The sequence below is a fragment of the Macaca mulatta genome, chromosome 1 (assembly GCF_049350105.2).
Source record: "Macaca mulatta isolate MMU2019108-1 chromosome 1, T2T-MMU8v2.0, whole genome shotgun sequence".
NCBI lineage: Eukaryota > Metazoa > Chordata > Mammalia > Primates > Cercopithecidae > Macaca > Macaca mulatta.
Genome location: NC_133406.1, coordinates 230,554,936 through 230,579,380, shown reverse-complemented (window position 1 = coordinate 230,579,380; position 24,445 = coordinate 230,554,936). Strand labels below are relative to the sequence as shown.

The 24,445-nt window shown below is 46.5% G+C and overlaps 1 protein-coding gene, 3 long non-coding RNA genes and 1 other non-coding gene across 10 annotated transcripts in view; 3 read left to right on the top strand and 2 right to left on the bottom strand.

Moving 5' to 3' along the window:
- UBE4B (ubiquitination factor E4B) overlaps positions 1-20,822 on the top strand; it is a 146,767-nt gene extending 125,945 nt beyond the window's left edge. For all 6 annotated transcript variants that reach the window (XM_077974778.1, XM_077974760.1, XM_077974774.1 and 3 more), the window contains 5 exons: positions 7,531-7,665; positions 10,768-10,959; positions 18,219-18,393; positions 18,987-19,133; positions 19,462-20,822. In XM_077974778.1, the coding sequence (XP_077830904.1) occupies positions 7,531-7,665; positions 10,768-10,959; positions 18,219-18,393; positions 18,987-19,133; positions 19,462-19,523 (711 nt within the window). In that variant the 3' untranslated portion in view covers positions 19,524-20,822. The remainder of the gene's footprint in view (positions 1-7,530; positions 7,666-10,767; positions 10,960-18,218; positions 18,394-18,986; positions 19,134-19,461) is intronic.
- On the top strand, positions 419-4,839 carry LOC144336513 (uncharacterized). The gene is made up of 3 exons (XR_013408376.1): positions 419-520; positions 1,841-1,968; positions 2,926-4,839. It is a non-coding gene; the product is annotated as an uncharacterized LOC144336513 (long non-coding RNA).
- LOC114674900 (U6 spliceosomal RNA) lies at positions 1,977-2,079 on the top strand. Its single transcript, XR_003725994.1, has one exon. It is a non-coding gene; the product is annotated as a U6 spliceosomal RNA (small nuclear RNA).
- Positions 3,711-18,496, bottom strand: LOC144336504 (uncharacterized). The gene is made up of 5 exons (XR_013408362.1): positions 18,185-18,496; positions 14,395-14,558; positions 8,426-8,619; positions 7,256-7,750; positions 3,711-4,544 (listed from the first exon to the last, which is right to left on the bottom strand). It is a non-coding gene; the product is annotated as an uncharacterized LOC144336504 (long non-coding RNA).
- On the bottom strand, positions 16,322-17,932 carry LOC144336525 (uncharacterized). The gene is made up of 2 exons (XR_013408383.1): positions 16,884-17,932; positions 16,322-16,494 (listed from the first exon to the last, which is right to left on the bottom strand). It is a non-coding gene; the product is annotated as an uncharacterized LOC144336525 (long non-coding RNA).
- Positions 20,823-24,445: the final 3,623 nt, after the last annotated feature.

Below are 24,445 nucleotides of genomic sequence, written 5' to 3'. Positions count from 1 at the left end.
AGGAAAGAAATCTCTAGAATTATGTCTGCTGGACAAGAATTTGATTTGTTCCTATGGGCTTCTCTAGGCAACTGTGTGAATCACTCAGGATCCTGGTGGGGTGTTTTTTTTCCTTTCAGTTGATCTTGGGTTTTATATTCAGTTATTAATAGAACAGAGGCCTGGCTTGCCAGGTTCCATGGAAAACACGTGCTGTGCCGGTGCCAGTGCTCTTTCCTGACGTGCGTAGCAGCAGCTGAGATACATCCTTGGTTGCTTATGAGGCCCTTGACAGTTGCTGGTGACTTCTTAGATTGGCTTAGGTTTATTGATTCTGTTCTTGGAATTGTCAGGCTCAGAATCAGAACTGATTTCCATAAGGGGTTCTCATGTCAAAGTGGGGAGGACTGCTTTTTCTTCACTTTCTCTTTTCTTTTCCTTTCTTTTTTTTTTTTTTTTTTCTGAGACCGAGTTTCACTCTTGTTGCCCAGGCAGGAGTGCAGTGGTGCGATCTCGGCTCACTGCAGTCCCAGCTTCTCCAGTTCAAGCGATTCTCCCGCCTCAGCCTCCCGAATAGCTGGGATTACAGGTGCCTGCCACCAAGCCCAGCTAATTTTTGTATTTTGTTTGTTTGTTTATTTGGTTTTGAGATGGAGTCTAGCTCTCTCACCCATGCTGGAGTGCAGTGGTGCGATCTCAGCTCACTGCAACCTCTGCTTCCCAGGTACAAGCGATTCTCCTGCCTCAGCTTTCCAAGTAGGTGGGACTACAGGCGCCTGCCACCACACCTGGCTAATTTTTTGTATTTTTAGTTTCACCATGTTAGCCAGGATGGTCTCGATCTCCTGACCTCATGATCCGCCCTCCTCAGCCTCCCAAAGTGCTGGGATTACAGGCGTGAGCCATTGCGCCCGGCCAGCTTTTGTATTTTTAGTAGAGACCGGGGTTTCATCATGTTGGCCAGGCCAGTCTTGAACTCCTAACCTCAGGTGATCCATCTGCCTCAGCCTCCCAAAGTGCTAGGACTACAGGCGTGAGTCACCATGCCCAGCCATTTTTTTTTTCTTTTTTAATTTCAACTTTTATTTTAGATTCAGGGAATGGGGTACATGTGCAGATTTGTTATGTGGGTATATCATGTGATGCTGAGGTTTTATGATTCAACCTGTCGCCCAGGGAGTGAGCATAATACCTAATAGGTAGTTTTTCAACCCTTGCTCCTCCCTCACTCCCCTGTCTCCAGTGTCTATTGTTCCCATCTCTGTCCATGTGTTTAGCTCCCATTTATACCTGCTTTTCTTATGTATTAAAGTTCTACCCATTCTCTGAGTAAGGTCCTATCCAAATACTCACTCAGGTTTGTCTTCGCCAATCAGCATAGCTGAAAATTCTCACGTTTCTTCTTACTTCTGTAACACCCACTTTATACCATTCACAGTGCTTGGTATGCCCAGCTTATATTTTATTTACTTATTTGTTTTTTATTATTATTAATAAATAGAGACAGAGTCTTGATCTGTTGCCTTGGCTGGAGTGCAGTGGCAGGATCATAGCACACCACAGCCTCAACCTCCTGGGCTCAAGTGGTCCTCCTGCCTCAGCCTCCCAAATAGCTGGATCTAAAAGCATGCACCCCCACGCTTGGCTAATTTAAAAAAATTTTTTTTTTTGGCCAGGCGCGGTGGCTCAAGCCTGTAATCCCAGCACTTTGGGAGGCCGAGATGGGCGGATCACGAGGTCAGGAGATCGAGACCATCCTGGCTAACCCGGTGAAACCCTGTCTCTACTAAAAAAATACAAAAAACTAGCCGGGCGAGGCGGCGGGCCCCTCTAGTCCCAGCTACTCGGGAGGCTTAGGCAGGAGAATGGCGTGAACCCGGGAGGCGGAGCTTGCAGTGAGCTGAGATCCGGCCACTGCACTCCAACCTGGGCGACAGAGTGAGACCCCGTCTCAAAAAAAAAAAAAAAAAATTTTTTTTACAGAGACAAGTTCTCACATGCTTCAGCAGCACGTATACTAACATTGGAAAAATACAGAGAAGATTACCATGGCCCCTGCTTGAGGATGACATGCAAATTCATAAAGTGTCCCATCCTTTAAAAATAAATATTAGGCCGGGCGCGGTGGCTCATGCCTATAATCCCAGCACTTTGGGAGGCCAAGGCAGGTGGATCACAAGGTCAAGAGATCAAGACCATTCTGGCCAACATGGTGAAAGCCCGTCTCTACTAAAAATACAAAAATTAGCTGGACGTGGTGGCACACACCTGTAGTCCCAGCTATTCAGGAGGCTGAGGCAGAAGAATTGCTTGAACCCAGGAGGTGGAGGTTGCAGTAAGCCAAGATCGTGCCACTGCACTCCAGCCTGGGTGACAGAGCGAGACTCCGTCTCAAATAAATAAATATTAAAATATAATATTTTAATATTTTTGATATTTAATTGCTAGTTTTCCCAAGCTGGTCATATCTTTTATTTACTTATTATTTTGATTATTAAATTGTTATTTTTTATTTTGTTTTGTTTTGTTTTATTTTTTGAGAGAGTCTTACTCTGTCACCCAGGCTGGAGTGCAGTGGCACGATCTTGGCTCAATTTCTGCCTGCTGGGATTACAGGCATGCACCACCACACCTGGCTAATATTTGTATTTTTAGTAGAGATGGGGTTTTGCCATGTTGACCAGGCTGGTCTTGAACTCCTGGCCTCAAGCGATCCACCGACCTCAGCCTCCCAAAGTGTGGGGATTACAGACATGAGCCACCGTGCCTGGCCTTATTATTATTATTTTTTTAATAGAAACAGAGTCTTGGGCCGGGCGCGGTGGCTCACGCCTGTAATCCCAGCACTTTGGGAGGCCGAGGCGGGCGGATCACAAGGTCAGGAGATCGAGACCATCCTGGCTAACACTGTGACACCCCGTCTCTACTAAAAATGCAAAAAATTAGCCGGGCGAGGCGGCGGGCGCCTGTAGTCCCAGCTACTCGGGAGGCTGAGGCAGGAGAATGGCGTGAACCCGGGAGGCGGAGCTTGCAGTGAGCCGAGATCGCGCCACTGCACTCCAGCCTGGGCGACTAAGCGAGACTCTGTCTCAAAAAAAAAAAAAAAAGAAACAGAGTCTTGACTGGGCACAGTGGCTCATACCTGTAATCTCAGCACTTTGGGAGGCCGAGGCCGGCAGATCACCTGAGGTCAGGAGTTTGAGACCAACCTGGCCAACATGGCAAAACCCAGTGTCTACTAAAAATACAAAAATTAGCCAAGCATGGTGGCGGGCGCCTGTAATCCCAGCTACTTGGGAGGCTGAGGTGGGAGAATCACTTGAACCCAGGAAGTGGAGGTTAGAGTGAGCTGATACCATGCCACTACATTTCACATTTCAGCCTGGGTGACAGTGCGAGACGCTGTCTCAAAAAAAAAAAAAAAAAAAAAGAAGGGAAGAAGGAGAGTCTTGCTCTGTCGCCCAGGCTGGAGTGCAATGGCAGATCTTAGCTCACTACAGCCTACAACCTCCTGGCTTCAGGCAGTCCTCCCACCTCAGCCTCCCAAAATGCTGGGATTATAGTTGTGAGCCACCATGGCCGGCCAGTGTATATTTTAGATGTTGGAATGCAGGTCTATAGCACAGTCGTAGTCAATACTTAATAGCATTTGTTTATGAGCCAACTGAACAAATAATACTGATTTTTCCTCTGTTACTGGATGAAAAAGGCACAAATAGTTCCAGCAATTGCTATTTCAGAAATAATTTTTATTTGGCTTTGAAGTCACTTTCTCCCTCCCACTACCCTGGCTGTTCCTGCTCATCTCCTGACGTCTGTGCTTGGTGAGCTCCGGCACTCGACCCTCAGGCTTCAATTTCTTTCCCACTAGTGCTCTCTAGGTTAGTGTTTCTCAGCGAGGGCACTAGTTGGAATTTTGAGCCTAGTGGAATTTGGTATAATAATAACTCATGATGAGAAACCATCCCATATATTGCAGGACATACAGAATCTCTATTTCGTGCCATTTAATGCCAGGGATGTACCCTCCTACCCCCAGCCATCAGGCAACGAGAAACACTCCCACGCATAACCCGATGTCCCCTGGTGAAAATCACTGCTTGGTGAGCTCAGGTATTCCAAGGCGTTAAATACCTGTATTCTAGAGACTCCAGAATGGATCTCCCCAGCTCAGATTTCACCTGACTACAGGCTTGTAGACCAAGTATTTGTCTACAAGTGTCTACAGGTGTCTCAAACTCACCACATCCAAAACAGAACCTTGATGTTGTCCACATCTCCTGCCTGAGTCTGCCCAATCTCAGTAAATTGCGCCTTCGTTCTACCAGCTGCTCAGGCTCAATGCTTTGGAGTTGTTCTTGATTTCTCTGCGTCTCTCAGCAAATGCCTCTAGGCTCTGTCTTAAAGTATGTCCATTATCTAACCTCTTCTCACCACCTCCAGACCATTGGCATCTCTTACCTGGATTATTGCAGTAGCCCACTGCTTGGTCTTCAACCTCCACTCTTGAGCATGTCCATATCAGGGATGGTGTTAAAAATCTCAGTCTGGGCCGGACGCGGTGGCTCAAGCCTCTAATCCCAGCACTTTGGGAGGCCGAGACGGGTGGATCACAAGGTCAGGAGATCGAGACCATCCTGGCTAACATGGTGAAACCCCGTCTTTACTAAAAAATACAAAAAAACTAGTCGGGCAAGGTGGCGGGCGCCTGTAGTCCCAGCTACTCAGGAGGCTGAGGCAGGAGAATGGCATAAACCCGGGAGGCAGAGCTTGCAGTGAGCCGAGATCACGCCACTGCATTCCAGCCTGGGGAATAGAACAAGACTCTGTCTCAAAAAAAAAAAAAAAGAAAAAAAAAATCAGTCTGATCAATATCGCCACTCAGCTCAGCCATTCTGGGCATCCCTTCTCACTCAGAGCCAAATCCCATGATGAGAGCAGCCTACAGCACTCAGCAGGACCTGGCACCACAATGTGTTTCTGCTCTCAGCTTCGGACAGTCTCTCCTCCACTCACTCTACCCCAGCCAGACTCACCTCCTGGCCCTTGCACTGACACGTGAGGGCCTTTGCACCTGCTCTTCCCCCTACCTGGAATGCTCTTCCCCCCAGATTTTCCTGACTCCTTCAGATACGCACTCCCTCAGGGAGACCTTCCCTGACCACCCTTTCCAGAGTAGCATTCCCTGACCCCTGACCCTGCTTCATTTTTCCTCATCACTGTCAGACTTACTGTATCTGTTAGGGTATTCGTTTCTATGAAGCCATCCTCCCTAATGGAATCTAGGGTTGGGAGCCTTATTATTCTATCTCCAGTACCCAAAGGCTGAGGAAAGGCCTGTTGAGACACCCAGGTACACATTTAGGTAGTTCACGCCTGGCTGTTCTTGTGTCTTTCCTGGCGCTGCCTTTCTTTCAGTGGACTCATTCTTGGCCAGGGAACGGCAGGCCCCCCAGTATCCCTGCAGAATGTCCATCAAGCAGACTGGAGCACTTACCCAGAGGGCACTCACTAGCCAGCTTCATCTACTCCAGCTGTGTTCCTTTCCCAACAAGAAAAGGCCTCCGAACAGATGTAAGAATTGAGGCTTTTCCTGGTGGGTCTGTGTTTGATCCGTTTCAGAGCCTGCAGTGCAGTACCTGATTGTATCCATTTCAGAGCCTGCAGTGCAGTACCTGATTGTATCTATGAGTCAAACAGCTCTTATCATCTCCTCCCCAGTCCATGGCAGAGTTGAAGGAGGAGACTGCGCCAGAGGCAAGCATGCTGACAGTTCTGTGGTGTGACAGCCTCACAGTGTGGAAAGACAAAATTTAAAAAGCTTAGTAGTACACAGACACTTACAGAGGCAGAGAGGCAGACCCCATAGGCCTCAATACTGTAGCACACTGCATCTCATAGTTTTAAAATAATGAAGACTGGCTGAGCATGGTGGCTCACACCTGTAATCCCAGCACTCTGGGAAGCCTAGGTGGGCAGATCACTTGAGGTCAGGAGTTTGAGACCAGCCTGACCAACATAGTGAAACCCCATCTCTACTAAAAATACAAAAATGAGAACAGTCGCAGTGGCTCACGCCTGTAATCCCAACACTTTGGGAGGCCGAGGTGGATGGATCACCTGAGGTCAGGAGTTCATGACCAGCCTGGTCAACATGGCAAAAAACCCAATCTTTACCAAAAATACAAAAATTAGCCAAGCATGGTAGCATGCACCTGTAATCCCAGCTACTCAGGAGGCTGAGGCAGGAGAATGGCTTGAACCCGGGAGGCGGAGATTGCAGTGAGCCAAGATCCTACCACTGCACTCCAGCCTGGGCAACAGAGTGAGACCCTGTCTCAAGATAGATAGATAAATAAATAAATAAATAAATAAATAACAACAACAACAAAGGATTAGCCAGGCATGGTGGTGCACTCCTGTAATCCCAGCTACCTGGAAGGCTGAGGCATGAGAATCACTTGAACCCGGGAGGCAGAGGTTACAGTGAGCCAAGACTGTGCCACTGCACTCCAGCCTGGGTGACAGAGCAAGACTCTATCTCCAAAATAATAATAATAATAATAATAGAAGGCCGAGTACCGTGGCTTACGCCTGTAATCCCAACACTTCAGGAGGGAGATCACCTGACATGCGGGGAGTTCGAGACCAACCTGACCAACATGGAGAAACCCCATCTCTACTAAAAATATAAAATTAGCCGGGCACGGTGACATGTTCCTGTAGTCCCAGCTACTCGGGAAGCTGAGGCAGGAGAATTGCTTGAACCTGGGAGGCGAAGGTTGTGGTGAGCCGAGATTGTGCCATTGCACCCCAGCTTGGGCAACAAGAGCGAAACTCCATCTCAACAAATAATAATGATGATGACTAAGTAAAAGTTATTATTAAGGGAAATAAACTGCCCTTAGTACCATGATGTGTGTCAGATACTATATTCGATTCTCTTATTTCATCCTGCATAGAAGTTGATGGTGACTTTCTTTTTTTGAGACGGAGTCTGGCTCTGTCACCAGGCTGGAATGCAGCGGCGTGATCTCAGCTCACTGCAGCCTCCGCCTCCTGGGTTCAAGCAATTCTCCTGCCTCAGCCTCCTGAGTAGCTGGGACTACAGCTGTGAGCCACCATCCCCAGCTAATTTTTGTATTTTTAGTAGAGATGGGGGTTTCACCATGTTGGCCAGGATGGTCTTGATCTCTTGACCTTGTGATCCGCCCACCTTGGCTTCGCAAAGTGCTGGGATTACATGCATGAGCCACCGCACCCGGTAGATGGTGACTTCTTTTATCATTGAGGAAGCAGAGGCTCATGGGAGGTAAATAAGGCACCAACGTCACCTGGCTGGAAGTCTCAAAGAGCTCCGAGGCTGAAAGGATGAAACTTCAGTTATCTGGGATGAAACTTCAGTTACCTGGGAAATTTGCTGTGGTGGGCGGTTCCATCATTCCCTAAGCATGTTGGATTTATCGCGCACTTTCCAGTTATGCGCTTGGCGCTTTGCTGAGCTGATGACCAGGACCGAGCCTTACTTGGCGATTGTTCGATGTGTCCTAGGATCAGCAGCAGGCCCGTCAGTCTCAGCTTGCTCAGGATGAGCGCGTGTCCCGCTCTTACCTCGCCCTGGCCACCGAAACTGTGGACATGTTCCACATCCTCACAAAGCAGGTCCAGAAGCCCTTCCTCAGACCGGTGAGTAGAAACCAGGGGCTCTGTTTGGTGGTTTGGACTCCACATTCAGACTCTCTCACTTATAACTTCAGCAGTTGTTGAAGTCCTGGAAATTTTAGTATCATAGTCACCAATAAGTGAAATTCTGTTACTGATTTTGTTCCCAGTTATGCTAGTTGATACCAGACTCTGTTGATGGACTGAAGAGTAGATGTCTGATGTCACCATACAGTCTACAGCCACTTCCAAATGCCTTAGTGCACTTTCTGCTTAGACAGTACATTGGATTATTCATGTTGATGTCATGACATATTTTTACCATTATTGATTCCTATATTTTATTTATAGAAAAAGCATAAGGTAACAGCCGGTGACAATGGAAGGATATTAAGTAGAATCATTGAGACTGTGTAAGATCTTTGGCTCTCTCAGTTGTACCTTTGTTACACTCAGGAAGCCAAAGGTTAATGAGAGCCAGCCATCACTAAGGTTTATGGTGGATTGCAAATAGTCAAAATGTTTGTCCTCAACTAACGAGACCTGGTTCCTGTTACTAAAATTGAAACTGAGCAGCATCACTGAAGATCTCTGCCCTGCTTCAACCACACCCACCACAAAGTTGAGAAGTTTTGTGGTGTGGCCAGGACAAGTATAGTGAGAAAGGCAAGATGGGGGATCTAAGATTTGGTAGCCATTTGCCTGTGTGGAGACATGTTTACTTTGCAATGGAATATAATATACTTACTGTGTATTTCCCCTGATTTTCTGTATTTGCTCTTACCTCCATTATGTGACTCCTGTCGTCTCCAGCAGAGGCACTATTGCCACTCCCTGTCCTGGGGGCAACTCTTTTCCACTCTTTCCACTTTCCACCTCATGTCTCTTCATAAACAGATTTCAGTTCAAGACCCATGGAACACGAAACAAAACAGCGCACTGCCCAGACACTGGCCTCCCTTCAAGGTTTGCAGAATTCTGTGAAAGCCAGATAGCAAATAGTTGATTAATTCCTCTTTAACAAGGTCAACACCCACCTGTTTTGTAGACTTGTTGGGAAGATTAAGCGAAAACACACATAGAAGTACCTGGCCTAAGGCTGGCACGGTGGCTCATGCCTGTAATCCCAGCACTTTGGGAGGCCAAGAAGGGTGGATCACCTGAGGTCAGGAGTTCGAGACCAGCCTGGCCAACATGGCAAAACCCCATCTTTACTAAAAATACAAAAATTAGCCAGGCATGGTGGGGCGTGCCTATAATCCCAGCTGCTTGGGAGGCTGAGGCAGGATAATCACTTGAACCCAGGAGACCCAGGTTGCAGTGAGCCAAGATCACGCCACTCCAACCTGGGTAACAGAGCAAGACTCTTCTCAAAAATAAATAAATAGGCCGGGCATGGTGGCTCAAGCCTGTAATCCCAACACTTTGGGAGGCCGAGACGGGCAGATCACAAGGTCAGGAGATTGAGACCATCCTGGCTAACACGGTGAAACCCCGTCTCTACTAAAAAATACAAAAAACTAGCCAGGCGAGGTGGCGGGCACCTGTAGTCCCAGCTACTCGGGAGGCTGAGGCAGGAGAATGGCGTAAACCCGGGAGGCAGAGCTTGCAGTGAGCTGAGATCCAGCCACTGCACTCCAGCCTGGGCAACAGAGTGAGACTCCTTCTCAAAAATAAATAAATAAATAAATAAATAAATAAATTTATTCATTTTAAACCTGCTCATAGACCTGAGCCATCTGTACACCGTAGCCCTGTTCTTTTGGCTCCAGCCTTATGCCTGTGCCTGCTGTGATATTTTCATTTCTTTTGCTGCACTGTTTACTATCTGGCCTTCGCAGACAAAGTATAAAGGCATTTCACTTTGCAAACCTTTAAGGTTTGCATTTTCACCTTCTTCACTGACTAGCTCAGATCTCTCCTACTTCAAACAAAATGACCAACTCTGTCCTATTATGACTCCTTTATTTTACAACTTTTCAACAGTGAAATACAGGAGTACTCTGTGCAAAAGCAAATTCTTGAAAAGCTAAGTATATGTCGAATTTGAATAAATCCAGTTATTACATTTCATGAAAACCTTGTGACTAAAAGGAACGCTTTCATGACTCCCTTTTATGGCCAGTGTTTAATGCTCTCTAAGCCACATCTTCCTGTTTCAGGTTTGCTTAAAACCATTCATGCCCAACCGTAGTGAGTACTGAGTCACCTTGTGAGATTCCTGCATAGATTATTATTATTTTCCAGGTGTTTCATTTAAGTTTACTCTGTCTCATTGACTGGATTTAAAACTATTCAAGACATAACTTCTATCTTCTTTCTTTGCTTTACTTTGTTATCTGTATCTGATAAGTACATAAGAATGGCACAGACTGAACTGCCAGGGGCTTTTAACATTTAAGGGGAAAAAGGTTGATGAAATATTGGCTGGAAGAACTGACTCAAAACTTTTTTGGCTCAGATAATGGTAAGATTTGTATAATTTTCTTTTTTTTTTTTTTTTTTTTTTGAGACGGAGTCTCGCTCTGTCGCCCAGGCTGGAGTGCAGTGGCGCAATCTCGGCTCACTGCAAGCTGCGCCTCCCGGGTTCACGCCATTCTCCTGCCTCAGCCTCCCGAGTAGCTGGGACTACAGGTGCCCGCCACTGCGCCCGGCTAATTTTTTCCATTTTTAGTAGAGACGGGGTTTCACCATGGTCTCAATCTCCTGACCTTGTGATCCGCCCGCCTCGGCCTCCCAAAGTGCTGGGATTACAAGCGTGAGCCACCGCGCCCGGCCAGATTTGTATAATTTTCTCTCTTTTACTTGTTTCTCAATGAATTTGGAGTGATACTTTTTTAAATTAAAAGCATAAATTTAAAGAAAAGTTTGGCTTCTGTTGGTATTTATAAATAAATATTTCATCAGCTTGCAACATTCCATTAAGTATTAGAATTATCAGATTGGAAATGGGGAGTAAAGTTGGAATATAATGTTGTCTTTCTTCAGCTTGTGATACACAGCACCTGTACGGATTCTTTGAAGACTAATCCAACCAATTCCTGTTCCTCCACTGAAATGGGAGGTTTTGGTCCTTTTCACTTGTCTCAACAGCATGAATTGTCCTATTATCCTGTGATTTCCTAGGAACTTGGACCCCGATTGGCTGCAATGCTGAACTTTAATCTTCAGCAACTCTGTGGCCCCAAGTGCCGTGACCTGAAAGTTGAAAACCCTGAGAAATACGGCTTTGAACCAAAGAAGCTGTTGGACCAACTGACAGATATTTACTTACAGCTGGACTGTGCCCGGTTCGCGAAAGCCATTGCTGACGATCAGGTCAGTGAGTTGAGTTGGTCTCTCTGTGAGTTTACTGGCGGATTTGAAGATAATAACCACAGTGGCCAGGGAACTTGTCTGGTATCAGTGAAGATGAATGGGTTGTTTTCCTCTGAGTGTGAAGAGTAGATTTGGGCTGGGTGCGGTGGCTCAGGCCTATAATCCCAACACTCTGGGAGGCCAAGGCAGGAGGATTGCTTGAGGCCAGACTGCAGTGAGCCATGATTGCACCACCACACTCCAGAATGGATGAGAGAGTGAGATCCTGTCTCAAAAACGCAGTGGCTTATACCTGTAGTCCCAACACTTTGGGAGGTCGAGGCGGGCAGATCACGAGGTCAGGAGTTCAAGACCAGCCTGGCCAACATGGTGAAACCCCATCTCTACTAAAGATACAAAAAATTACCCGGGTGTGGTGGTGCACGCCTGTAATCTCAGCTACTCGGGAGGCTGAGGCAGGAGAATCGCTTGAACCCAGGAGGCAGAGGTTTCAGTGAGCCGAGATTGTGCCACTGCACTCCAGCCTGGGCAACAGGGCGAGACTCTGTCTCAAATAAGTCAGTAAAAAACAAAAGTAAAGAGCAGATTTGGTGCTCTGATCCCTTTCCAGTTGAGTTCTTTTTTTTTTTTTTTTTTTTTTTTTTTGAGACGGAGTCTCGCTCTGTCACCCAGGCTGGAGTGCGGTGGCCGGATCTCTGCTCACTGCAAGCTCCGCCTCCCGGGTTTACGCCATTCTCCTGGCTCAGCCTCCCGAGTAGCTGGGACTACAGGCGCTCGCCACCTTGCCCGGCTAGTTTTTTGTACTTTTTAGTAGAGACGGGGTTTCACCGTGTTAGCCAGGATGGTCTCGATCTCCTGACCTCGTGATCCGCCCGTCTCGGCCTCCCAAAGTGCTGGGATTACAGGCTTGAGCCACCGCGCCCGGCCTCCAGTTGAGTTCTTACCCCATCTTTGTAAGGGCCTTCTTGACAAATCTGTTACATTTCTGAAAAGAGCCCGATTTCTCAAGGGATCAGAATCTTCCTCCCTAGTCTCCTGCTAGAGTGCTGTTATTTTGGGAGTTGTCCGGATTGAAAACCTCGTGTGGTTGTCTTTACATTCTTCCCTCTCCTGTATTCCGTGGCTCTCCTGTGAGCAGATCTGTCTGTGTGTGCTTCATTTCCACAGCCACCAATTTAGGCTAAGCTGTCCCTGTGTGATCTTCTAGTCATCTCATAAAGTTTAGGCTGGCCCCGTCCATGGTCCGTTCTGCCTCGTTTTCAACGTCCTCACAGCTAGTGTCTATTAACTGTACACCGCATTTCACCCCCTTTTCATATCTCTACCCATTTAGTCCTCACAAAATTCTTTGATGTAGGTTCTATTAAAGTCTTTGTTTTAAAGTGAGGAAAGAGGCAGAGAGGTTAAATAGCTTGCTCAAGGTCAGAGAGTTAGTGTGGGACAGAGGCATGATTGATGTCCAGGCAGCCTGGCCTTGAACCCATATCCTCAGTCTCTGCTGTCCACTTAAAAAGCCCACAAAGAACCACGCTTGTTTCTTTGTCTCTGTCTTTGTTACCCAAATATTATTCATAGCTCAGGTTAATCATCAGTAGGCGTTCTAGAAGGTTCTTTACCCATATCTCATCCAAAGGAATAATGTTACAATAGAAGCATTGTAGGTACTTTTTTTTAGTGACAGCTTTATGGAGCTATAACTCACATATTTAGGTGCTTTCTCATGTAGCAGGGGAAGTGGTCTTAACAAAGGATTTGCAGTGGAAAAAAAATACATAGTCATGTGCTGTTTCTGTCAATGATGGACCACAAAGACCAGGTGGCGCCATCATATTATAATACCGTATTTTCACTGTACCTTTTCTATGTTTAGAATACTCACCATTGTGTTACAACTGCCGACAGGATTCAGTACAGTCCCACACTGTACAGGTTTGTAGCCCAGGAGCAATAGGCTGTACCATAGAGCCTCGACGTGGTGTAGGCCACGCCATCTAGGTTTGTGTAAGTAAATTCTATGATGTTTACACAACAACGAAATCGCCTAACAAGACATTTCTCAGAGCGACACAGGACTGTATGTCTAAAGCAGTTTTTTCATACAAAGTAGTGGTCTGTAAGAGGGTTAGGAAATTGTAGTTACTTGTAGGAGATGTTAAAATATATACTGCTTTACTAGCCCCCGACTATATAATACTGCACTGATTTAGAAACAGAAGGCAAGTCATAGCCTGCAGTGAGGGAAAGAAAAGGGAAGCACTTAGCCATTGAGGTGGGGTCCACACCTGACTGTAGCTGGAGTCTCCAGCCAAGCCAGAGGTCAGTGTGGAAAGCCCCTGGGGCTCGTCCATCGTTACTGTAGAGAGGCTTGGAAGAGCTGTTTAGTGTGCGCCCTCTCTAGGGTGGGTGACTGCCACATCACAGGCACTTAACGTAACACACAGAAGGTTTCAGTGTGGATGGGCACAGCACGCCCAGTGAGGTGATGCAAAGCAAGTGGGTGACAAAGGAGTGCTTTGAGCGGCCTGTCCTTGGTGACCAACAACACATTTCATTGCCTGGTCATGCCTTGGACTATGGTGCTGGCCTCTGGTGGCACCTGGCTTGAGTCGTAGACAGCAGTTTCTGGCACAGTGGCACACAGGGATCCTTGAATGTCTAGATAGTCCTGTTCTTCCAGAGTGGTGAAACAAACACACACTTGCCAGTGACGCATGGAGAGAAATGCATACTTTAAGAAGTGTTAGGGCTGGGCGCAGCAGCTCACACCTGTAATCCCAGCACTTTGGGAGTCCAAGGTGGGTGGATCACAAGGTCAGGAGTTCGAGACCAGCCTGGCCAAGATGATGAAACCCTATCCCTACTAAAAATACAAAAATTAGCCGGGCACAGTGGAAGGCAGCTGTAATTCCAGCTACTCGGAGGCTGAGGCAAGAGAATAGCTTGAACCCAGGAGGGAGAGGTTGCAGTGAGCTGAGATCACGCCGCTGCACTCTAACCTGGGCGACACAACAAGACTCCATCTCAAAAAAAAAAAAAGTGTTGGGCTGGGTGCGGTGGCTCACACCTGTAATCCCAGCACTTCGGGTAGCCGAGGTGGGCAGATCACCTGAGGTCAGGAGTTTGAGACCAGTCTGGCTAACGTGGTGAAACCCTGTTTCTACTAAAAGTACAAAAAATTAGCCAGGCATGGTGGTGCGCACCTGTAATCCCAGCTACTCGGGAGGCTGAGGTAGGAGAATCACTTGAACCCGGGAGGTAGAGGTTGCAGTGAACCGAGACTACGCCACTGCACTCCAGCTTGGGCAACAAGAGCGAAACTCCGTCTCGGAAAAAAAAAAAGAAGTGTTTTTGCTTCCTTTCACAGTGTGGTGTTTATGCTGATTATTGGGTATTTTCTGTTTATATTGGCCATAAGCTGATTAGGGGCCTGCTTACTTGATTGTTGTAGAAGAGAGCTTTGGTGGAGCAGGGGGCGGTAAGTGCAAAAGGATGGACGACGGCTGGCAAGCACTGGAGAAGAGATTATAGAATTGCATTTTCTCCTTTGGAAGCAGCAGTATCTTAGCTGGCTTTGGTTTGGTTTGGTATGTCTTGTTTTCCTGGGAAGACAAAGGAAGAAGAAAATGACAGCTTTGCAGGTAAAGAAACTGAGAGGCTTCTGTCCCTCTATACCAAGAGTAGGCTGAAGACTCATGTCCAGAAGGCTGACAAAAAGGTGCCTGGATGGGCCGGGCGCCGTGGCTCACACCTGTAATCCGAGCACTTTGGGAGGCCAAGGCAGGCAGATCATGAGGTCAGGAGAGCAAGACCATGCTGGCTAATGCGGTGAAACCCCATCTCTACTAAAAATACAAAAAAATTAGCCGGGCGTGGTGGCAGGCGCCTGTGGTCCCAGCTACTCGGGAGGCTGAGGCAGGAGAATGGCGTGAACCTGGGAGGCGGAGCTTGCAGTGAGCCAACATCATGCCACTGCCCTCCAGCCTGGGCAACAGAGCGAGACTCCATCTCAAAAAAAAAAAAGGTACCTGGATGAAGAGCCACTGAGCTTGATGCTCAGGAATCTGAGGTCAGAGCTCCACGCCAGAGAAGTGGGATATCACATTGGTCCCAGGAGCCAAGAGGACCAGGATAGGGAGATGTTAAAGTGGCCTAGACTGTGCCTTTATGGGCAGACGCCAGTTCCGTGGACAGACTGCATATCTGTTGTCGATGAAGCATTGTCTGTTAACACCATTTTCCATTAAAAAAGAAAAAAGATTCAGCATCTGCTTAGAAAATAAAAAAAACAAAAATCCCATCAAAGTCACGCTTCCCCCCATGCAGTCAGTCTTTCCTAAGTTAATTGCTCCCTCCACTAACCTACCACAATACGAGTCTGCATCTCACAAATTTAATGCTTCATTTTCTGTTAACTTTTTCTTCTTTATTGAGGTAAAATTCATATGTAACATAAAAGTAACCATTTGAAAGTGTACCATTTGGTGGCATGTAGTGCAGTCACAGCGTTGCACAGCCACCACCTCTACCTAGTTCCACAACATGTATCACCCTGAAAGGAAAAGCTTAATGCAGTCACTGTCTAGACCTCTTGCCCCAGCCCCTGGCAATCACAAATCTGCTTTCTGTCTCTCTTTTCCTATTTTTGGATTTACTTATTCACCTATCCTGGATATTTCATATAAATGGACTTATACAGTGTGTAACCTTTGATGTCTGGCTTATTTCACTTAGCATCATGTCTCAAGGTTCATTTGTGTTGTAGAATGTATCAGTATTTCATTCCTTTTCATGGCTGAATAATATTTCGTTGTATGGATATACCACCATCTGTTTATCCTCATCCATTGATAGACATTTGGGTTGTCGCCAACCTTTGGCTGTTGTAAACAGTGCTGCTGTGAACATTCGTGTACAAGTATTTAAACACCTGTTTTCAGTTATTTTGGGAATACACTTGGGAGTGGGATTATTGGGTCATGTGGTAATTCCATGTTTAACTTTTTGAGGGATGCCAGAGTGTCTTCTACAGCTGCTGCCCATTTGACATTCCCACTGGCAATGTATAAGGTTTAAGTTTCCATTCTTTCTCATTTTTTTTCTTTTGTTTGCTTTATATTCTTTCCATCATGAAGTTTAAATTAAACATGTTAATTTGTTTTTGTTTCTTAAATACTCATGCTAGTAGAAGTGACATGGTATTTCATTGTGGTTTTGATTTGTATTTCCCTAATTACAAATACCATTGGACACCTTTTCATGTGCTTGCTGGCCATTTTTATGTTTTCTTGGGAGCAATGTCTATTCATGTTCTTTGACAATTTTTTAATTGGGTTGTTTGTATTTTTGTTGTTGAGTTGGAAGAGTTCTTTTTTTTTTTTCTTTTTTTTTTTTTTTGAGATGGGGTCTACCTCTGTTGTCCAGTCTGGAGTGCATTGGTATGATCTCGGCTCACTGCAACCTCTACCTCCCAGATTCAAGCAATTCTCTTGCCTCAGCCTCCCAAGTAGCTGGGACTACAGGTGTGCACACACATGCCTGGCTAATTTTTTTTGTATTTTTAGTAGAGATGGGGTTTCACCATGTTAACCAGGATGGTCTCGATCTCCTGACCTCTTGATCCGCCTGCCTCGGCCTCCCAAAGTGCTGGGATTACAGGCGTGAGCCACCGCGCCCAACCAGAAGAGTTCTTTTGTATTCTGGATGCTAGGTGATATCATATCATTGGATATATGATTTGCAGATATTCTTGTGTTAGTCCATTGCATCACTATACAGAAATATCCAAGGCTGGGTACTTTATAAAGAAAAGAGGTTTAGGCCGGGCACAGTGGCTCACGCCTGTAATCCCAGCACTTTGGGAGGCCAAGGTGGGCAGATCACCTGAGGCCAGGAGTTCCAGACCAGCCTGGCCAACATGGCAAAACCCTGTCTCTACTAAAAATACAAAAAAAATTAGCCAGCCATGGTGGCACACACCTGTAATCCCAGCTACTCAGGAGGCTGAGGCAGGAAAATCGCTTGAACCCAGGAGGCGGAGGCTTCAGCGAGCTGAGATCGTGCCACTGCACTCCAGCCTGGGTGATAAAGTGAGGCTCCGTCTCAGAAATTAAAATTAAAATGAACTGGGCACAGTGGCTTGCACCTGTAGTCGCAGCTACTTGGGTGGCTAAGGTGAGAGGATTGCTTGAGCCCAGGAGTTTGAGGCTGCAGTGAGCCATGATTGTACCCCTGCACTCCAGCCTGAGCGACAGAATGAAGCTCTGTCTCAAAATACATATATATATTTATAGTAAAACATATGTGGCCAAAACACTGGCCACTTGTTTCGCGATGGTGATACCAATACAAATATATATCATCACTAAGCTAGTGGCCAGTGTTTCTGCTATATGTGTTTTACTATGAATACAAACTACAACATACTTTGCTATTTGGCATGGCAGTCATTTTTGTGAATTAGACACTTGTGAGGCAGATGTTACTCTGCCCATTTTACACTCAAAGAGCCTGGGCTCAGGAGGGTTCACATTTGCCTGTGACCGCACAGCTGGTAGGTGGTAGGACCAGAATCCAAGTTCAGATTTGTCTGGGTCCATGGTGGGCGCCCGTCCTCCACTCCACATCTTCCCTTCCTGGGGACATAAATTGTGTCTGTTCCCGGTCCTGTTCATCAGTTCACCGGGGTGGTCTCATGTCCATGGAGCCCCTGACATGTGCTGTGCTGAACAAAATGAGCTTGAAGGAGGCTTAAAAGTGAACAAGAGAAAGCTCATCTAGAGTATGAACAATAGTGGATTGTTTTTACCATGCTTACCTTTGTGGAAGAGAGCTGAAATTTTCACCTCTTCTTACAGGCTAGCAGGGCACAGTGTCCCCCCAAGGACTGAAATAGACTAGCTTTCCTTCTCTTTTTAATGTTGAAGCTTTAAAAGAAATGCATGCCAGCTGTAAAAATTCAAAAAAAAAAAAAAAACCCCATCTGCCTCAGGCCCGCAGCCCTCTCCAGAGGGAGTGACCTCGTGCAGTTTGGCACATATTATTCCAGTCCTTATCCATTTGTAAGCATGAAAAGTGCATACTTTTATGTGGCTATAAATGCATAAAGACTGGGATATATAAAATATATAAGTATATATAATTTTAGGGCTTCTTAAGGGGGGAAAAATCCACAAATGGATTATACTTTGGATATTTTCTGCAGCTCGCTTTTTTCCACCTCACATACCTTTACGTCTCACGTTGCCATTCCTCCTTTGCAGAGATCCTACAGTAAGGAGTTGTTTGAAGAAGTAATTTCAAAGATGCGGAAGGCAGGGATCAAATCCACAATAGCGATAGAAAAATTTAAGCTGCTCGCCGAGAAAGTGGAGGAGATAGTGGCCAAGAATGCACGCGCAGAAATTGACTACAGCGACGCTCCTGATGAGTTCAGAGGCAAGTGGACTCGTCGTTTTTATGCTGATTTCTTTGGAGTTAACTGGAAATCGATAACATTACAAGAGGACGTCCTGTGCTATTAATTTTTTAATGGTGCGCTAGAGCTGCTTTTTGAGGCAATCTGTCTTAAATTACATTTGCCTATTTTTAGCTCATATTGTAAATTGAGAGGAAGAAACATCGTTAGCCTGACTTAAAGCCAGAGAACAGCCCTGAAGATTCTAAGGCAGGGCTGCCTTTGCGAGGGGAGATTCACATTTTCAAAGAAGAATTCCCAGAAGTCCTAAGGCAAAGGATTCCAGCCTGCCGTCCTCCCCACGGAGCCTGTGGGGCCTGCTGCTGGGTCTGTCCCAGGCCCTTTCTTCTCTGTTCCCTCCCCCAGCAGTAGCTGACAAAGGAGTGCCTTCGCCTCTACAAAAGGCAATGTATATGCCTTTATTGAAGGCTGATTTCCTTCTAAACCTGGGGGCCTCTCAGGGGCCCTTTGATTGCTGTTCCTTTGGATAGATTTTTCACCAGTAGAAGGAGCTTTGTTTTCTTTTTCAGTCTTGGGCTCTCTTATTAGAGTTTGCTTTGCTTTGTCCCTGCAGACCCTCTGATGGACACCCTCATGACTGACCCCGTGCGGCTGCCCTCCGGCACCATCATGGACCGCTCCATTATCCTGCGGCACCTGCTCAACTCCCCCACGGACCCCTTCAACCGGCAGACGCTGACAGAGAGCATGCTGGAACCAGGTAGAGGAAGGCGCAGTTCAAGGCGCAGCGCTGGCATCAGTGCCAAGAGACAATGCCCAAGTCACATATCGGAGATGAAACAGAAGGGAAATTTATCAAATGCAGAAACTACCTAGTTTATGACACTCTAGCAAAGACCCAAAACACTCTTGGCCCTTTTTCCCTGTAGACGTCCAGTCCCTCCCTCTCGTCCCAGTCCTTCTGCAGTCTTCGGCTCAATGAGGGAATGAATGGCCTTTTCTTCCCATCTATACAGAGTGACAGGCATCCTCTCTCAGGAGGAGCCCTCCCATCTGGGGCATTAATCCTCCTTTTTTTCTTTTCTCAGTGCCAGAACTGAAAGAGCAGATTCAGGCATGGATGAGAGAGAAACAGAACAGCGATCACTAAACCGTTCCGCCGCCCACCCTCTGCTAGACACAGCCAAGGCCAACGAGGCAAGCAGAAGCAGCGGCTGCAGCAAAGCTGCCATTCACGTGTTGGAGGCCAAATGTGGCAAACCACCCAGGCCCACCCAGAGCGAGCAAACGCTGAGAGCTGGAAGGACACGGATGAGAAGAGGAGCCCGGTTCCTGTACATATATTTAAGTGACAAACACGCTCAAAAGCTTAAAGGACAGGTTTTATGGTTGCTTGTGTAATAAAGCACGTCCTTCGTATGTCACAGTTTGGGGCAACTGAAGTCTTTCAGTGATGGCTGATGGGTCTGGGCAGCATCCCTTCATGAATTTTTTTTAATCCAATATCCGTTGATTTGATTGTGATTAGAGAACCTTGGACATTTTGCTGCTAAAGAATCTTTTCTCCCCCCTCCCCCTTCCTGACCCTACTTGCACTGCTGTGGATTTTTTAAGAGAAGCAAAAACAGAAGTAAACCCCTCTCCCCGGCCCACCAAACATATATTCTGTGAGATAACTGTGCCTGCCACCAAGTGTTCATCCTGGGATCGTATTTTTATATCATATTCACATATTTGTTTTTTTAATTGGTGTTAGATGACATGATTAATAAAAAAGGCAAGATATTTTCAGAATTTGAATTTCAGTTTTTTTTCTTTTGAAATGTCCCTTTAAGATTTTTTTATTCTAAACAAAATAAAGAAAATCTTGCTGCTCTGGTCCTTGTAATAAGCCTCTATTAGGCACCTGAGGAGCAACTGCAGCAAAATCTAGGGGTGTCAGTGTATCAGGACTTATGTGACTTACCGTATTTTGGGAAGATGAGGGTTGGGTTTTTTGTTTGTTTGTTTGTTTTTGTTTTTTTTTTAATGCTATGTGACAGTTCGAAACCTTCACAGTTATCCTCTGGGGGTAAATCAATTCCTCAACCCTTGGGTGTGTGAGTTTGAGGCAGGGTCATTTGTATGATGTGTTTGGCCTTACCAAAGCAAAAGAGGGTGCAAGAATGTGGGAGTATGTCTGCCGGTTTCAACACACACAGACAAACACAGCCACACGCGCACACAAGTATCAGACTTTTTGTATTACCGCTCCCTACTTAACATACTTGAATTCTTGAATTTCCTTTGGGGTAAAAAAGGATTTGAAACCATAAAGTGTTCTGAAGAAATTAAGTCTATAAAAAACATACTTTCTTTTTTCTTTTCCTTTTTTCTCCTCCACAGACAATGTCCTCTGTTCAATTCCTAACGCAAACTACAATAAATGGTGATACACATTCAGAAGAAATCTTCTTTGAGTCTCTTCTTTTTTTGTGGAAAAAAAAAAAAAAGGGCAGGGTGGGTGGGTAAACCAGAGCCAAATGACTGCGTGTGGTGAATGATCTTTCCTGGATCCAATTAGGAGCTGCTATTTTTAAAAGAAAACTTTCTTATTCATGTCAGTCTCGATGCGACATTTGGTTCTCATTTCACTGCTGATTTCAGGGGGTAAACTTTGTCATATTCAGTCTTCCTCCTTTCTCGAGTTTCTTCTGCCTTATCTCAAGTATCTTCCTAGATTCTTCCTCAGGCCACGCACGGTGGCTCACGTCTGTAATCCCAGCACTTTGGGAGGCTGAGACGGGTGGATCACCTGAGGTCAGGAGTTTGAGACCAGCCTGGCCAGCATGGTGAAACCCCATCTCTACTAAAAATACAAAAAATTAGCCAAGCATAGTGGCAGCGCCTGTAATCCCATCTACTCGGGAGGCTGAGACAGGAGAATTGCTTGAACCTGGGAGGTGGAGGTTGCCGTGAGCCGAGATTGTACCACTGCACTCCAGCCTGGGTGACAGAGGGAGATTCCATCTTAAAAAAAAAAAAGATTCTTCCTCAAATCCAACTCATTTTATTAGCATTTTTCTTAGGCTCTCCAGTTTAGGCAACCATTTCTATCAGCTCATGTAATAACAGCAAATAGCAATAATAATAGCAAGCACTTAGCCAGCATCCCCTACATGCCAGGCACTTCGAGGCCTTGACATTTAGGGCTTCATCCTCTAGGAAGACAAGACTATTATTCTAGGGTTCTTTTTTTCCTTCTTATTTATTTTTTATTTATTTATTTTTTTGAGACTGAGTATCGCTTTGTTGCCCAGGCTGGAGTGCAGTGGTGCAATCTCAGCTCACCGCAAGGTCCGCCTCCCAGGTTCACGCCATTCTCCTGCCTCAGCCTCCTGAGTAGCTGGGACTACAGGCGCCCACCACCACGCCTGGCTAATTTTTTTTATTTTTAGTAGAGATAAGAGTTTCACCATGTTAGCCACGATGGTCTTCATCTGACCTGACCTCATGGTCCGCCCGCCTCGGCCTCCCAAAGTGCTAGGCTTACAGGTGTAAGCCACCGCCCCCAGCCTCTTCTTTTTTAAAAAATAGAGACAGGGTCTCACTATATTGCCCAGGCTGGTCTTGAACTCCAGGGCTCAGGCACTCCTCCTGCCTCAGCCTCACAAAGTGCTGGGATTACAGGCATGAGCCACCACTCCCGGCCTATCTCTGTTTTTTAAGAATAGATCAGTGTGTGGAATGTAGAGAGGGTAGGTGACTTGCACCTGGCTGCTTGGCTAAGAACCGGGTGTCTGGGCTCTAGAGCCCAGGCCTTCGGTCTCTATGTCTGCTTCTCTTGCGCATATTTGAACTAAACAACTTGGCCAGGTGTGGTGGCACATGCCGGCAATCCCAGCACTTTGAGAGGCCAAGGTGAAGAATCATTTGAACCAAGGAATTCAAGACCAGCCTGGGCAATATAGTGAGACCCTGTGTCTATTTTTAAAAATACATATATTAGGCTGGGTGCAGTGGCTCATACCTGTAATCCCAGCACTTTGGGAGGCCGAGGCGGGCAGATCATGAGGTCAGGAGATCGAGACCATCCTGGCTAACATGGTGAAACCGCGTCTCTACTAAAAATACAAAAACAAAAATTAGCCAGGCCTGGTGGCGGGCACCTGTAGTCCCAGCTACTTGGGAGGCTGAGGCAGAGAATGCTGTGAACCTGGGAGGCGGAGCTTGCAGTGAGCCGAGATTGCACCACTGCACTCCAGCCTGGGCAACAGAGCGAGACTCTACCTCAAAAAAGAAAAAAAGGCCGGGCGCGGTGGCTCAAGCCTGTAATCCCAGCACTTTGGGAGGCCGAGACAGGCGGATCACGAGGTCAGGAGATCAAAACCATCCTGGCTAACACGGTGAAACACCGTCTCTACTAAAAAATACAAAAAACTAGCTGGGCGAGGTGGCGGGCGCCTGTAGTCCCAGCTACTAGGGAGGCTGAGGCAGGAGAATGGTGTGAACCTGGGAGGCGGAGCTTGTAGTGAGCTGAGATCCAGCCACTGCACTCCAGCCTGGGCGACAAAGCTAGACTCTGTCTCAAAAAAAAAAAAAAAAGAAAAGAAAAGAAAAAAAAATATATATATATAGTATATATACACACATATATAGGCCGGGCATGGTGGCTCACGCCTGTAATCCCAGCACTTTGGGAGGCTGAGGCGGGTGGATCACCTGAGGTCAGGAGTTCTAGACCAGCCTGGCCAACATGGTGAAACCCCATCTCAAGTAAAAATACAAAAATTAGCCAGGCGTGGTGGCAGGCGCCTGTAATCCCAGTTACTCGGGCGGCTGAGGCAGGAGAATCACTTGAACCCAAGAGGCGAAGCTTGCAGTAAGCCAAGATCACGCCACTGCACTCCAGCCTGCGGGACAAGAGCAAGACTTCGTCTCAAAGAAAAAAAAAGGCCGGGCGCGGTGGCTCAAGCCTGTAATCCCAGCACTTTGGGAGGCCGAGGCGGGCGGATCACAAGGTCAGGAGATCGAGACCACAGTGAAACCCCGTCTCTACTAAAAATACAAAAAATTAGCCGGGCGCGGTGGCAGGCACCTGTAGTCCCAGCTACTCAGGAGGCTGAGGCAGGAGAATGGCGGGAACCCGGGAGGCGGAGCTTGCAGTGAGCCGAGAACGCGCCACTGCACTCCAGCCTGGGCAACAGCGTGAGACTCCGTCTCAAAAAAAAAAAAAAAAAAGAGGCCGGGCGCGGTGGCTCAAGCCTGTAATCCCAGCACTTTGGGAGGCCGAGACGGGCGGATCACGAGGTCAGGAGATCGAGACCATCCTGGCTAACACGGTGAAACCCCGTCTCTATTAAGAAATACAAAAAAAAACTAGCCGGGCGAGGTGGCGGGCGCCTGTAGTCCCAGCTACTCGGGAGGCTGAGGCCGGAGAATGGCGTGAACCCGGGAGGCGGAGCTTGCAGTGAGCTGAGATCCGGCCACTGCACTCCAGCCTGGGTGACAGAGCGAGACTCCGTCTCAAAAAAAAAAAATAAATAAATAAATAAATAAAAAGAAAAAAAAGAAAAAAAAAAGTATGTGTGTGTATATATGTATATATATATGTATGTATAAAATAAATAAGGAAAAAGTTCATGGTAGTAAAAATTTTAGACAATATAAGCAAAAAGAAAAAAGAATCTGTATTCTCACCATGCAGATGATTCTGTTTAATTGGGTTTACTTTTTACTAAACTTATGTATCTAAGCTTAGTGCCTCTAGAATTAGGATACTGACTGGCATCTTGCCTAATTTTGTTTGTGTTATCTCACCAGTGTGTACTGCTTGTCTCCTCTCCATCCCAGATTCCAAACTCTTATTTTAATCCTCCAGTTGTCCCCATGAATGTAATAAAATACTCCTTTATACCGCCATATGCACTGTCATTTTGAATAATTCAGAGGTTTCAAGGACCTGCCAGATAGGACAGAGATACAGTCAGTCTCCTGCCTGTACTATCTCTAGGGGGAAGATGGGTTGGGTTTCCATTTTTAGAGTCTCAAGAGTTGCTGTTTTGTGTTTGTCTGCAGTCTGTTAATTGTGGA